At 40.7% G+C, this 14,892-nt stretch overlaps 2 protein-coding genes across 2 annotated transcripts in view; one reads left to right on the top strand and one right to left on the bottom strand.

The window, feature by feature from the left end:
- SYNJ2 (synaptojanin 2) overlaps window positions 1-4,951 on the top strand; it is a 58,626-nt gene extending 53,675 nt beyond the window's left edge. Inside the window, exons 25-27 of the mRNA XM_010015692.1 lie at window positions 699-807; window positions 2,118-2,320; window positions 4,157-4,951. Of these exons, the coding sequence (XP_010013994.1) occupies window positions 699-807; window positions 2,118-2,320; window positions 4,157-4,951 (1,107 nt within the window). The remainder of the gene's footprint in view (window positions 1-698; window positions 808-2,117; window positions 2,321-4,156) is intronic.
- A 6,112-nt stretch (window positions 4,952-11,063) lies between these two features.
- Window positions 11,064-14,651, bottom strand: SERAC1 (serine active site containing 1). Its single transcript, XM_010015703.1, has 4 exons — window positions 14,560-14,651; window positions 13,829-14,011; window positions 13,228-13,371; window positions 11,064-11,357 (listed from the first exon to the last, which is right to left on the bottom strand). The coding sequence occupies exons 1-4, from the start codon at window positions 14,564-14,566 to the stop codon at window positions 11,221-11,223; spliced, it is 471 nt and encodes a 156-aa protein (XP_010014005.1). The 5' UTR covers window positions 14,567-14,651; the 3' UTR covers window positions 11,064-11,220.
- Between the last annotated feature and the right edge of the window lie 241 nt (window positions 14,652-14,892).

Below are 14,892 nucleotides of genomic sequence, written 5' to 3' on the forward strand. Positions count from 1 at the left end.
GTTGGAACTGAATGATCTTTAAGGTCCCTTCCAACCCAAACCATTCTGTGATTCCATGACATACCTGCCATACAAGGAAGGCAGCCCATCACATGCCTGAGCTGGAAATGCCAAGATGAACTTCTTTGTACTGTAATGCTAGATTGTAGAACCTGCTAGACACCAGGTAAGTGTTACTAATTTGCTAGGAATTAGGCACGCCAAAGGAGGAGAGTGGTGCAAGACTGTTGGGGGCACTGTTGGTTTATTCCACGTGCTGCGTTTTGCCAGATGCTAACTTGAATTTCCAACACCATGATAATATGCTTTGATTCTTTTCTCACCTCTTTTTTGATGGGCCATGCTAGTGCCCAGAATACAACTCCTGACCATTGCCAGCACGGCTGGTAGCCCTCTGAGGGGACCAAGACCAGAATGTGGAAACACCTCCCCACTCCTGTCTCGTTGGATGAGAACCCCAGTGTATTGATGGCTAGGGGACTAGCTGTGACAGTAAACCATTGGTCTGTCTGTCCAGTGGTAACAAAGATACAGTATCTTCCAAAAGACCCCCCACCATTGCTGTATTATTTATAGATTGTTGAACAGCCACTGGCAAAACCAGAGCTATGCAGGTATGTGAGCTTAGCTGTAGCATGACAGGCATACAAAAAAATCAGCTCTTTCAAGATCACTCATTCTCATATTGGTTTTTTAAGCCTAAAGTCCGGACTGGAATAAGTAAACCTTACAACGTCAAGCAGATCAAAACCACCACAGCTGAGGAAGCAGAAGAAGCTATTAGATGTCTCATGGAAGCTAAAGGAGGTGAGCACAGAAATCTTTATTTAAAGAAAACTGCAGGTGTATTCACCCATTCCATCATAGCCCAGAAGCACACATTTCTATTCAGAAACTCACCTGAACACTGACATACACCTTCTTGCAAGGTTGCTCTTGGTATTCTCTGACAGTTTTGATAACACTGACCTTCATTTCCAAGATGACTCATGTTGTATATTTCATTTTAGAACCTGTTACTAAGAGCACCTTGGGTTATTTATTTCCAGATTTAGTCTGAAAATTAAAAGATAAAGATGGAATCTTACTAGATCGATGGTACCTCTGTTAGCTCAGGGTTGCATAAAGAGTATTTGCTGTTCTGTTTGGTGAATGCTCACTACTCCAAGCAGAACTAAAAAGCAAATACAGCGGTGGAAGAAATAACCTGGATTCTGTTCATATTTGGGCAGCAAGTATAGTTGTAACCTACACAGAATCTTGCACTACTTTAGCTTGAACAGCTGAGCTAAAAAAACACTCTCTGTTTAGACTGTCTAATCCCTGGAGAAGAGCTTCTTGCAAGAACAGGTTAGAACAGGAAACTAGCTCAGCTATTGAAACTTAGGTGGTTTTGAATGTACCCTCTAGGGCTGCAAGTTGTCTTTCTGCTGATGCTATATGAATGAGAAGGAATGCAGCATGACTCTGAGATAGCTACCTGAGGTTGCAAGGCTCTCAGTTTAGAAAGAAAATGTCCCTTTTCATGTGTAAATGGAGCAAACACAGTCTGGAATAATCCAGTTTAATCAGAAATATCATAAAGGCATCTTGATGTTTGTTCCTCAGAGAGTGCTGCTCATTTGGCTTTGAAATCGCATTTACTCTCCATTGATTCTGAAATTCACATTAAGCATTTCACTCAGGAAGCTTGTTCTGTCAGCATCACTTTCAGTCCCTTGTGCTGTACCACCAGTTGGCATTTACAGTTCTTCCCAAAGTACAAGATGTGCTTAGCAGCATTACCTTGATTTTCCAGATAAAGAAACCAAGGCAAAAGGAGACTCAGGACTTGAGCCAGTACTCCTGACCCCCAGCCAGTGTGTTTTCCACTTGGCCAAATGGTGGCACAGCACTGCTGGGTTGGCATGAAATTATTTCAGGCAGGGGAGTATTTCCCTAACTGCCTCCTACAGATGTGACAGGATCGCAGAGGTATGGGTTTATTTCTAGAACATGCCTTCCTGGCCTGAGCCAGCCCTTTAGGCATGCACTTTTTAGGAAACATGACCATGAAAGATATTACCTTGAAGCTACATTCTGATCAGGCCAAGACACTATTTGGTTTTGTTTTTCAGGACTACAAGAAGATGCAGTAAAGCCTGCTCCAACTAAAAACCAGTCCTTCACCAAAGCTGAGCCTCTTCCCAGCTTGACAAAGTCAGCATCATTTCAAGGGTCACATGCAGGACCAGTGCTTGTGCCCCATCGCCCACCACCCAAAGTTCCAACTACGAAGAAGCCAGTACCACTGCAAAGGACTGGAGTTAAGGTGGAAAATGTAAGATACTTGCAGCAAAATGCATCCAGCTTCCATTACACGATGTGAATGACGGTAGGAGGGTTGGCCTGTTACAGTTTTATGTATGAAGTCCTGTCATTTGAAGTTCTTAGCCAGCAGGCACTGAAACGATTTTGTGTATTGTAGTTCACCAAGGCATAAAAATGTAAGAAAGATCAGAAAGAGAAGAGAGCTGTGAGTTCCTTACTTGGTCGTATTCAGCTTTTCTACTTCTCAGTCCATTCCTTTAGATTTTGTTGCTTTTCTTCTGGTTTGGCTAAAGCTTCTCAGGATTTAAGACTCATCCCTTCTTTATCACAGCGTTTACTTCTGACCGTATCATGAGTGGTCTGCTCCGTAATGATTTAAGGCAGCTTCATCATCAGTATGCTGTTCTGTATCCTGTTCAGAGACATCTAACTTTGCTCACGCACCTTGTAATGGGATTCAGCCTTTCACTTTTAATTCTGGATTCTACTCAAGAGTTCTTAAAAATGCAAGCCTGGAGGTCCTTGTCAGGTCTCTACAATAGAGATAATAGTTCTTCACCTCTAGAGCTGCTAAAATGATTATTTAATGGTGAAAGAAATTTAAGTACAAAAGAAAGACAAATAGAATGTTTTATACTCTTCCTTTGACAGAACATCTGCTAGGAAGCTCTATTCTAAGTTGCTGGGACTCCTGCCTTGCCTTTCATTGTAAAGGCATTCATCCTTTCCCTATCATGGACTTTGTGCTGTCTCTACTTTGCACATTCACAGAAGAAAAAAACCCTGAACAGGCAGTGCGTGCCCTTTTCTTAAACACTCAGTAACAAGGAATGGTCTGTTTGTGTTGGTACCATTCCCAAGGTGCTCCCGAAAGGCGCTCAGAGGGTTTGCTGTTTTAGTGTTAGTTACATGAGCTGTCCTGCAGGATCTATCTATTTCAGTTTGACTCTGCTTCAGACTTCCACTCCTTCCTCCGAGTGAGTTCAGATGGGAGTTGTGGACTTGAAAACCTCTACCCAATGCAGTTCTATCGTTAAGAAAGCATGCAAGCAAATGTAGGCCACTTACCAACAACATGTAGACAGAAGTGGCAAGGGGATATGTGCATTATGAAATACTAAGTATTCTGGCTGCATTGAAAAGCCTGTAGATTTTAATACCATGAAAGAATAATAAAGAATTCAAATGCTTTCATTCAGTCACACAGAGTTGTGAGAAATCTGAAGCAGCCCTTTCTCTCCTGGACTGAGCTGGACTCCTGTTATTTATGGATTTTTAAATGGTGAATATATGCTAGACTGTAGTTTGAGAGCTTACTTTTAGCTTCTGTTCCTAGCATCATTGAGACATGACAGAGCTATTAATGCATTTATTGTGTCAACTGAAGCTAATTGTCCTTCAGCCTTATCTATCAGCACATACCCAAAGGCATGTGCTAATTCCACCCTCCCTACGCATTCTTGCTTAAATATTAGCCAGCAGAGAGATGTAACATAACTAACTCTTCATAGCAGTGTTTATTGGGCCTGGAGAAAAATCCTAACAGGAAAGAGAAGCTGTCAGAAAGAGATGTATTTCTCCTACAGGGAGTGAACAAGCTGTAGTGTCCTCGTCCTCAGACAGCACTTTGTAAATGAGCACAGGTCCAAGGCACGATGCGTGAGAACAGAACCAAGCGGGTGCAGTGTAAAACGGCGCTGTCAAGCCTCCTCTTTGTACTGCTCTTTTTTCTTCCAGTGCTGTCAGCTTTTCTCAGTAATGCCATCCATAAGACTTGCACTAGCAGTGACTCACAGTTTAAGGTACCCTTTTTAGTCTCAAATTTCTTGTTCCTTTTTCCCCTCAGGCCACATCTACAGAAGAGCAGTTTGACCAACAGCCAGCACAGTCTCCTTTCGGCTTTCCAGAGCCCTGTCTAGAAGCTGGACCTATTCTTACTCCGACCAAGATTACCCCAGTCCCAAAGCCCAGAACCACACAACCTGGGAAGCCTCAGGAGAGCAGGGGGAGCAGTGAAAGCCAGCCCCCCATCTCCAGCATGGCCGAGGCCATCACACTGCCTCCCCAAAACACCTCCTTTGCCCCAAAGGTGCCACCACGAAGAAAGAAGTCAGCTCCTGCAGCTCTTCATCTGCAAGTTCTCCAGAGCAGCGACAACCCACTTTTTAGTGGGCTAATGTTCAACTCCAACAACAACAATCCTGGGCTCTGCCTTCAGGCTCAGGATGCTCACAGCCCCATGCAGGCCTCTCTCTCAGCTCCTACCTCCTCTACCAGCCCAGAAGACAACACAACTAAGCAGTTGGCGCCAAGCGCCACAGAATTGATGGCCAACCTTCAGCACCCTCCTGTACCAGGCAGCCAGCATGCACAGCTCCCGGATACCAGCTCCCTTGCAGAGAACACCAATCTTTTGGACCTGGATTGTTCCTGCCCTCTTTCTATGCAGGTGGCATCAGCTACTTCTCCAGCACACACCTCAGAAAATCTAAACCACCCCAGCTTGAAGGATTTCAGTCACTGGGTTACATTTAGTGATGATGAAGACAGTAGTGGCCTGTCAGAAGGGTTCAACAAACTGCTTGTCTTAGAGCAAAACAAAAATAGCTTCGTGAAGGCAAATACTGATTTAGAATTGTAAAATTTTGTCCCCTTATTGTTCCTATAGAAATCGTAATTGTAATGCAAAATAAATCTTTGCACAAAGATTTTTATTTAAGGGAATAGATCATCTGTCCAGGCTACATTTCATGTTTAAAGATAAAATTCTGCCCCTGGAGGGACGTGTATAGAGTATATACAACATAACGTTCTCTACAGCTTGTTTGAAAAGTTCTTTATTCTAAGTTATTTCTTTTTATTAATCCATCTTAAGATGTTTTATTTCATTTCAGGTACAAATCATATATAAGAACATGTAATAATGTATGGAAAAAAGACCTTAAGAAAAACCTTTTCCTGTGAAATTTATGTATTAATCCATTTGTGTCATTTGAAATAAAGCACCCTTATCTTAAACAGCTGGACTGCTGCAGTTATTCTGGAACTAACACCCAGAAGGGGAGTAGACACCAGTATAACTACAACAGTAACACTGGCATTTTTCTGCTAGTTACTTTCTGTTGTGCAGTCAAGGCTTAGGCGGTACTTTCTTGTAGATCTCACCTAGCTGTGGTGCTGGCAGGCCCTAGTGCTTGTCTTGTTAAACTCATTCCTGTGTTAAAGTAAGAGGCACACTGTGTGCTGTGATGCTGTGAGGCTGTACAGCAGAACCAGGAGAGGTGGTCAGCAAGAAATACCTGGGTTTACTCCAGCCCAGGCAAGTGAACATGTGTATTACAACAGACCTCTCAAGTGCTGTGCTGTTAATGGCACTGTAATAACACACCTCAGCTGTTCTGAAAGGACTGGGGAGCTACTCAAAACAATGCTCTGACCTAGAAAGACATCAGAGGCATCCCCAGTTGGTTTTCTATCACAGTTCCAAAACTCACCATAGTTTTTGTTCCTAGGAAGCCAATGCCAAAAAACATACTTCACAATGAAATAGCACATGGACAGTGACAGTCCCTTTTTGAAGAAACACTGTAGTCTGCTTATGTATTAACTATGGAACTACGGAGAGTAGCTGAGACCAGCTGATGGCTGAAGTCATTGGCATAATCATGTCTTATGCTAAAGGCAGTTTAGTAATTCAGTAGTTGTGTCCTTGTTTGTTTGCATCCTGTGCTTTGTAGGAAAATGCCATGGCAGTCTTTTATTTCTACAATGCAGATGAGGAAAGAGCTGCTATTGGAACCCAAGTCCATACACATGCGACACAAGCTGTTACATCCTGAAACTAAGGCACAAGCATGTGACTGGGACCAGCAGAACCCCCTTGCAGTGGGGAGCAGTCTCTTGTAGCCTAATTTGCTCACTCATAGTAAAACTCACCTTGAACACCAAACCAGTAGGCAGGTAGGTGGTGGACATGTGTAGAGCTACTGCTCTCGCTGTGTGTGCCTGCTGATCATCAGCTGTGCAGCCTGTTTGTTTTGTACCAGGGAAGGAGCTGCCATGTGCACCCCATTCCCATCCCCCAGCAGCTGCGATAAAGCTGTGCTGCAGCAGGGTATCACTGGACATGAGCTGGGAAGGCTAAGAAATGGAACTAGACATGGGCAACTGCAATCAAGGCTGCATTTAAGCAGCATGTGCACCACTAAAAAGAAGAAAAAGCTGTTGCTCAGGGGCACTGTGCATCTGCAACGGGGGCACACCTTGGAGGCAGCTGCAACACACGAAGACTAACAGGCAGTCACCATCATCTGTTCTGTGCACGTTCTCAAGAACAAAAGGTTTAAATGATGATAATGCGCAATGGTTCATACCACCACAGCAGTGCTAAGGGAAGCAGCCCCTGTTAATCACTGTGGATAACATGCAAGTACTCCTGTGTGCCTGTCCTCCTTCTCCCTCAGGTGCACCTAGTGTTCACTTACTAGGGTGGCTGATTCATGAAGTATTGCTTAGCTCAAAGGGGGCTTTATCTTCATAATGAAGTTCTCTCGCGTTTATTAGCAAGCCAGCAGTCACGCTTCTCAGGAACCCAAGATTTTGGCAAAGATAGATAGATAATCCATGGTGCTATATGTGTCTTACCTGCTCTCGCTGCCTTGCCTGTGCAGTGGAACTGTACCCTGTGGATGCCATTTGTTCAAAGCAGGCAGTTGAAAATGATAAACAGATTGCAGCCTGTCATGGTGACTTCTTAAGAGAAGCATCAAGAACTTTATTATTAAAGGACAGAGACCACTTTTAAGCAGTTGGTGAAGCCAAAAAAAAAAAGCCTTGGTGTTTTTTTTCAGGAAAGATGTATTTTAAAAGTTCAGAATTTGGTGTTCAGAATTAGGATTTTTTTAATATGAAAAACAATTTACTTGTTCTCAGCTTCTTGGAAGCTGGAATTCAGCCATCATCCTCCTTTTTATGCCTACCTGTTTCACTGCCACTGCCAAATTTTGGACACAGAACACCCTGTAAGAGCAACTGCTGCCTTTATCTGAGCACCTGCCATCCTCCTCTGCTCCCTTGTTTGCCAGGCACTTCAAAAAACATCTCCAAATCCTTCAAAGGCCAAACCAACCAAATGCAGTGCTAAGCTTCTTACGTGAGAGCCAGTTCAATGTGGTAGCAGGCTGGTGAATAATGCTGAAGCCAGATAGTTGTTTTCCTACAAGACAACACAGAGCCGTAACCTCTTCGTCCTCTTCATAACAAAAAAAGATACAGTGAATATTTATGGGCACACTTCGGTTTGAAACATCAAGAACAGTAAAAAAGAGTACGTTATATGGCCATAGCCATGTTTTCTGCAAAGATAATTAACAGTTCTAGGACAGCTAATTTACATGTTAATGAAAGAGGTAGCAGGAAAGCCCATTAAACTGGATTTATACAAGTCAAATAAAATCTGTTTTATTACTCTCCTTGAATAAGAGAAGTATCTGGCCTTTAGCATTCTACCTTATGACTATGTATGTGGCCAGCTGCCTCTTAAAGTATGAATCCTGTCTGCTAGCTGGTTTATAGCATCAATGACAGCATACACTGGTCAATCACAGCAAATCAAGGGAAAGGAATGAAAAGCTGAAAAGGTTACAGCAATGAATGAGGAACCTCCTGGCTCTACAGATTATCTTCCATACTGATGCCCAGCACCCTAGCCAAGTGATTTTTTCAGAGGCAGGCACTTGTGACCTGTTCTAGTTTTAATGGTCAGAAGCAAAGCAGGGTCAGACTTGCTCTGTGTTTGGGAAACCTCTACAGCAAACTCAGACCATTCTCATTCACGATTAAGCTTTTTTAGGTGGCTGATCACTGAAGCAAACAAAGAGAACCAGCCCCAAAATATTATTTAGAATTTCCACTCTGACAGACATTTTTGCTTTCTCCTTTTTGTCCAGAATTGCCATTTTCACCTGATGGAAAACTTTCTCCAGTCTAGCTGCTGCCTGGCACCACGAGCAGAAATCAGAGTGAAACCCAGTTTACACTACTGTAATCACAGGAATTAAAAACTTGATGACTGTTGCTACTAGAAATACCAGTACAGTTATACAAGAGGGCTGGACCACAAGTGCAAAAAGATTAATGAACTATTAGCCCTTCCTGCTTTAGTCCTGGATGCCGCAACACAGACAAGATAGATACCATCTTTGCAGGTACATGAGACAACTCACATGTACCTGTCAGCCACACCTGCAAGCTGGTTCCCCAGCTAGGAGAGATAAAGGACATCATTTCAGATCTAAGAACTGACATAAAGGCAATATTCTGATAATGTGACACCAGAGAAGCACAAAAGCTTAAGTTTCTAATGGCAAGCAGATACAAATGCTATGCAACAGACCTTCTGGCCCTCAAACCAATGTCGGTACAGGGTTTAGGAGGCCCTACTGCAAAATCCAAAAGCACAACTGAAAAGCTGTTCATTTTGTCAAACATTGATGACCGACTGCGCCCCCAGTACTACGTCTCTTACCAAAGGTGAAGGGTAAATATGGCCCTCTCCCAGCATGAGACAGTCACTAAAAACCAAAGCATGTCTTTAACAAAAGTGAACATGGTCCAGAGCACTCATTTGGCACATCATTCAACTTTAATATATTTTATGGCATATCTAGTACATTTTTAAAAACACATGTCATTACTATATTAAAAAAAACAACCCCCAACTTCCCCTTAAAATATCAGTTTTAAAAGTTACACACATATATATACACAATTACAAAAAGGAGAAAGTTGCCACAGAGTTACAGTTACAGTTATAAAACATAGATGCATCTAGTGAGACGAACATGTAATGTTACTGACGTGAATCCCTGTAAGCCAAAGAAATCTGTTAAAAATCCATACGAGATCTGTCACACTAAACACACATTCAGTTATTAGAAGTCTTGTCTATTCACAATGAATTCCACATACCCTCTACTTTGTGCATACAAAGTGTTCTAATATATTTACACTCAGTAAATATATTTAAATAATATATTCAAAGCACAGTGTAAAAAAGATAAACCTCTTTAGAAGTTATGACAGTTTTGTTACATTTTCTATCTGAAATACCTCCATGCAGTGTTCTTACCTACATCTTGGTTAGGGGGAAAACATGCTCTTCTTGCCAGCGTGGTGCTCTACTGCTCTGCATTGCTTTTGTGAATTCCACTGTGCAACTCCAGCAGGTCAAAGCTCAACTTCCAGAAGTGTATTTTCAGATCTAGTGTCCTCCTGGGCTGGAGTGCCTTAAAGTAGGAACAGCTGAGGTGGCCTCAGAACCTGGCAGGACTGCAATGGCCACTGGTGCCTGCACCAAGCCCGTGCAGAACTGCAAGGCACATCCCACCTCTCTGGTAGCTTTCACAGCTGTAATTTTAAGGCCAGTAATATTAGATCCATTTCATGTGAGTGATGTTAAGAGACATCTTAAGCCTGTCATCAGTACAGGCCTTATTTAACCAGTGGTCAGCTAGGACAGAGTAGCCTTATCATAGTCTATGTTTGTTTTCAGAAGGTTGAGGGTTAAGTGGAAGAAAGGAAGAGACCACAATAAGACAAGGCTGCTTTTAACTACATTGCAAACTATCTAAGACTTTAAAAGAATGACTGAGTGCTGTCATATTTTCTTTTTGCTTAAAAATACTTTTTATTATCAGTACTGATATGGTATCCTTAAAATAAACATAAACTCAAGTAAGACAACACTGCTGTCTTTTCTCTGTATCTACACTGCTAAACACGCTTGGGCCCCAACAATCCAGAACATCTGGGATCTTCCACATTTCCAGTGGGACTTAAGATCACCTGAATTTATTCCTGCATTACTTTTCTGTACCTGAGCTCCAAATTCTGTGCATTAGTTACTTGTCAGGGCCTATATTTGACTTATTCCACTTGAGCATTTTCCAATGCTCTTCTTTAAATCAGCTGAAGAAGAAGTTTCTAAATGAGTAACATGAGCCAGGGATTTGAATGTGCCATCTTCTCCATATGTCCCAAGAGTAAAGCAAAAGACCTAAACCTTTGTTCTGTATCTTCCACGTGAATAAGCACAGAAATGCTGTGAGTCTGATCAGATACACACTGTTCTAAAGAAAGCAATCTCACAAGTTGCTAAGGTTAAGAGAGAAATGTACAAGGTGAACACTGCTTTTGTTTTCATTAGTACAAACAGATTAAAACAACTGCAGTTGTCTATGCAACCAACCCATCTCTAACAGAAAACAGAAGTCATATTTGCTGACAAATCTGGGTGGTCTATTAAATGAAAAGGAAATTACAAAACCTCCTGTAATTTGGCTACTAGACCAAAATGCTACTTTCCTTGACTTGGATAAGTTTCTTCAGGCGCCAGTCAGACTACTTAACATGTCATGTAAACCAAAGCCACATGCTGCTGCTCCCCTTTGACACAACTAATTACCACCTGTTTCTGATCCTCTCTGTAAGATTTTAGTCCCAGATTACCTTAATGAGAGCACCCACCTCCAGAAAGCTCTTTTTCTATTTGTTCTTGAAAAAGAAGATACCCTGGGCATTTTCCATAGTCAAGCTGAGTTGCTCCAGAGGGATATTTGTAGACTAAGTGCTGGAGAATTTACACACATTTTGTCGACAGATCATGGTCACAAGAGAACACACATTCTCTTTTTGCCAGGTTTATAGGACTTCGGTTTGTATGTGTTTTGAATACATTTTAGAAATAAGTTGGAGAAGTGTCTAAGTTGGAGATGTACTGAAATTACTTTAGCAGCAGATACTATTGAAATAGCATCTTTGTAGTTCTACATATCCCCTAACAAATGTTAGGAGAAGAACTTACTGTGTTATACCAAATGGAGGAAATAAACAGCCAAGGATGGCAAAACATCAGTCTCCAAGTTCTTGAGCTAAAACATCTTGAATGAATTTCAATGTATGTTGGTACAGGAAAGCATCTTTCTTCTTTGGCTTACAAATATTTAGATGATTAACATCCACTGGAATAAGGTCTCCAATTCCTAACTCTGGGAGAGGGAAAAAAAAAAAACAGGAAGAAAAAATTACAGAAGTTAGTAACATCACCTAGACTGAAAAGCACATCTTGCATTAGCAATTCCTCTCTCAAAAGCAGCTTTGCCTATCTTCAATTTAACTGTTTTGTCTTGGTTATTTTCTAATGTGCTAAAAGCATCAATACACACGGTTATAGTCAGACAGAGCTATAGGCTGCTACAAAACCCACAGTGGTAAACCACCAGGTTAGAGTTGAACTGCCTTTATTTGGAGTACACTAATGTACATTTCTCCACATAGACAACTGTGAAGAATCAAAACTTCACTTACCAGCATCTGACTGACAGCTAAGTCCTGACTGAAGTTTAAGCATTGACGTGTACAGGGACAGGGTTTAAATCTAGACGATCAGAATCTGGATACCCACTAATTGCCCACATTCCTTAAAAAAATACTTTGATGTGGAGATTAAATATGGAACTAGAATGAACCTGAAATATGCCACAAATCACTACACGCATTTCAGGGGAAATGGAAAATTTAGATTACTTAATTGTAGAATACAAGTATTTCATTTTCAGCTACTGATTTTGGGGCACACTACGGCTTTCACCTCTACTATCACTATCACTACTAGTGAACTTTCCAGTTAGGATGCCATGACTGCCACATTCCAGTTTATTATCTATTCAGTCAACCTCCTGAGAAATCTTCCATTTTGCTTGGAACTCTATCTTTAACCATGTAGAATAAGACTAGAGCAGGATGAAGGTTTGCCTTCACATGTGCAAGCATGCATGTAAGAAACAGAGAGCATATTGCTTGTCAGCCTGGGTTTTGAACAAAATGAATGGCATGCCACTGAACTGTCATGTGCCCTCCATAGGCTTTTCACAAGAGCTCACGTGCTGCATTGTGTGTCATCTCTAGAAGAGGAGAAACATGTGACAAAATTTTAAGTGCACAGGACCTACTTGTGCGCTCTCTTATCCAGACCTCTTTTTCATTTTATTTTGTTAAAAAGAATGCCCAGTTTTTCAGTCCTTGCCAGTAAAATTGCATCAGCAACATTTTCACAAAAAAGTGCTTCCTGAGAAGACACGCTGACAAAATACTGCTAAATATTGACTCAGGAAAACAGGGATATATAGTCCCTGTTTTTTCAAAGCAATAACCTTGCACCTTGCTGGTGGAAAGCCTGATCTAAAACCCAACAAAGCAATGGTTTCTGTTCAATGCCTTACGGGTACCTTGGGCAGTGCAGAAGATGGTTTTTCTCAGGAAAACCTGAAAATACCAGACTTAAACCAATTCTCTAAGTTGAACACCCATGAACAAAGCACTGTCTGGTTTTCCCTTCTCCAAAAGGCAGAAAGATGGAGGGAACTACTGCTTGAGTACCTGAGGTATGGAAAATAATGGATTCTTAACACCGAAAAACCAGTGTTGTAACTTTTTCCTTCCATTAGCAGTTTGCTAATTTTCTTGCTTTTTCTTTTTAAAGGAGGAAATAACTGAAATTCATGGGAGATTATAAAGCACTATTCAGCTTATCTATACAATAATAAACAATAGTTATTCATAACTACAAAAGAAAGGACAACAACAATGTAACCTTAGACCAGGGTTTTTTCAACAGGTGTTCCTCACACTTAGAAAAATCAAAACAAACAATTGCTATTCTAAGATACAAATGTAGCTGCCTCTGACCTCAGCAGGGAGACTGTAGTTTCAAACAAGCCAAAAGTTTAAAACAAAAACTCTGCAATATAACAGATGCATTTTTTTTCCAGGTCTTCCTACCATAGCATTTCTAATCCTTCCTTGTTAACGATGCTTACATGAATATATACATATAAATTAAATGGCTATTTGACTTACTTGCTGATTCCAGAGGTACAATGTGCAGTTTTATCATACTGTTTATGTGTATTGGTAAGGTTTCTACGAAACTCAGCACTGAAAATTTCTTATCGTTGGCAAGAGACAGGAAGTCATCATTCAACTCTTTCAGGGCAGGAGAATCTGAGAAAGAGCAACATTATTTATGCAGTGTTATCTTGAACGTAAGATTATAGCATTTGTCTAGACTGCATTCCTAGAAATGTTTTGGAAAAATTAGTACTCCAGGAAAAGAAGTACCATTTCGCTTTTAATCCATTCTTCCCAGCTATCATACGCAACACTTTTTTATTTCTGCTTAGCATGGAATTATTTAGAAGGTAAGGGTCTGAAGTCCAGCATATGCTGAATTACTACATTGCTAAATGGCCCATACTACTCTTCTACAAACCAGTTCTGATGCCCTTTTTCCCCCCTCACTTCTGCAATCAAATGAAAGTTACTCAGGATTCAACACCCAACCCAAAACATAAAAAGGTGGGTTTTATCCAGCTTTTTCTGACAGCATGATTTAGAAAAGTAGCTTCCAGAATGGATTAGCATAGACCCCCGTTGTGAAATGGTAGCAAAGCGAGCGTACCCTTGCTGAGCTCTTTAACTTCCGCAGACGGAAAGAGAAGATATCTGGCATTTACAGAATATTCAGCCAGCTGGGAACCATGGTGAGGTACACTATAAAATATGATTCCTCTGGTGTTGTTTACAATTTTCTCCATTTCTGGATTCTTGGAAGCATCCACCAGCATCTTTTTGACTAGAAGACCTGGCAAGAGAAACTGAATTAATGCAGGGATCTAAACCACTGTGAAAATAATGATCATGCTATATTACCCATGAAACAACTAACCATATTCTTGCCTCAGCTGATTAGCCCTTAGTTCGTCAAATATGTAAGATTAAGTTCAAAACAAACCCAAACAAAACCTGAAGAGGCATTAAAATGAAATATCAATGAATGATGCAAATCCATTTTTGGTTTGCTTTAAATGTTGCTAATGGCATTCACTATATGCCTGATCATGGAGAAAATTTTGCCTCTGGGTTCCCATTTACATGAATTTCAACTCATTGATTTTATGTTTTTAAATCAACATAGTAAAAACAAACAGCAACAAAAATCCTTTCAAAATGTATATGCTGATGAATACAATGCATTAAGAAAGAAGAAATCTATTTCTATTTTTAAGTCTTTGCAAATGGTTTTTGATAAACTACTCTGAATAATTGCATTTCATACTGAATTTGTTCAACAGGTTATTCTGAAATATAATAGCAAATAAATACTTTGTATCAAACAGGCAATGTACTTACCACCCATGCTATGTGATACCCACACCAGAGGTCTGTCTCCAATCCCAGCAGTTTTGATCTTGTCAAGAAGCTCATTGCTCCTGTAAGCAATAGACTTTCTGCAAAGAAAAAACAGACAAGCATGATGAATCATAATAGGCTGAAAGACCATGTTAAAACAGAACGAATTTTTCAGTGCTGCACATTTATGAAAGTGAATTAGGTACACAAAGTATTAATTATTTAATTATTGTCGCTACACTAAAAAATGCCAAAAGTTTTGTAAGGTTGGCTTCACAAAGACATCAGGAATTAAGCTATATGCAACTTCATAGAATCATAGAATCATAGAAT

This window comes from Nestor notabilis, unplaced genomic scaffold (genome assembly GCF_000696875.1).
Source record: "Nestor notabilis isolate BGI_N333 unplaced genomic scaffold, ASM69687v1 scaffold12810, whole genome shotgun sequence".
NCBI classification, from domain to species: Eukaryota; Metazoa; Chordata; class Aves; order Psittaciformes; family Psittacidae; genus Nestor; species Nestor notabilis.

Coding starts and splice junctions, on each gene's coding strand:
- SERAC1 (XM_010015703.1), bottom strand. Junction 13,372..13,828: donor AGTTAAAGAGCTCAGCAAGG/GTACGCTCGCTT, acceptor GCTCTTTCTCAG/ATTCTCCTGCCCTGAAAGAG. Junction 11,358..13,227: donor TGTACCTCTGGAATCAGCAA/GTAAGTCAAATA, acceptor TCCCTCTCCCAG/AGTTAGGAATTGGAGACCTT.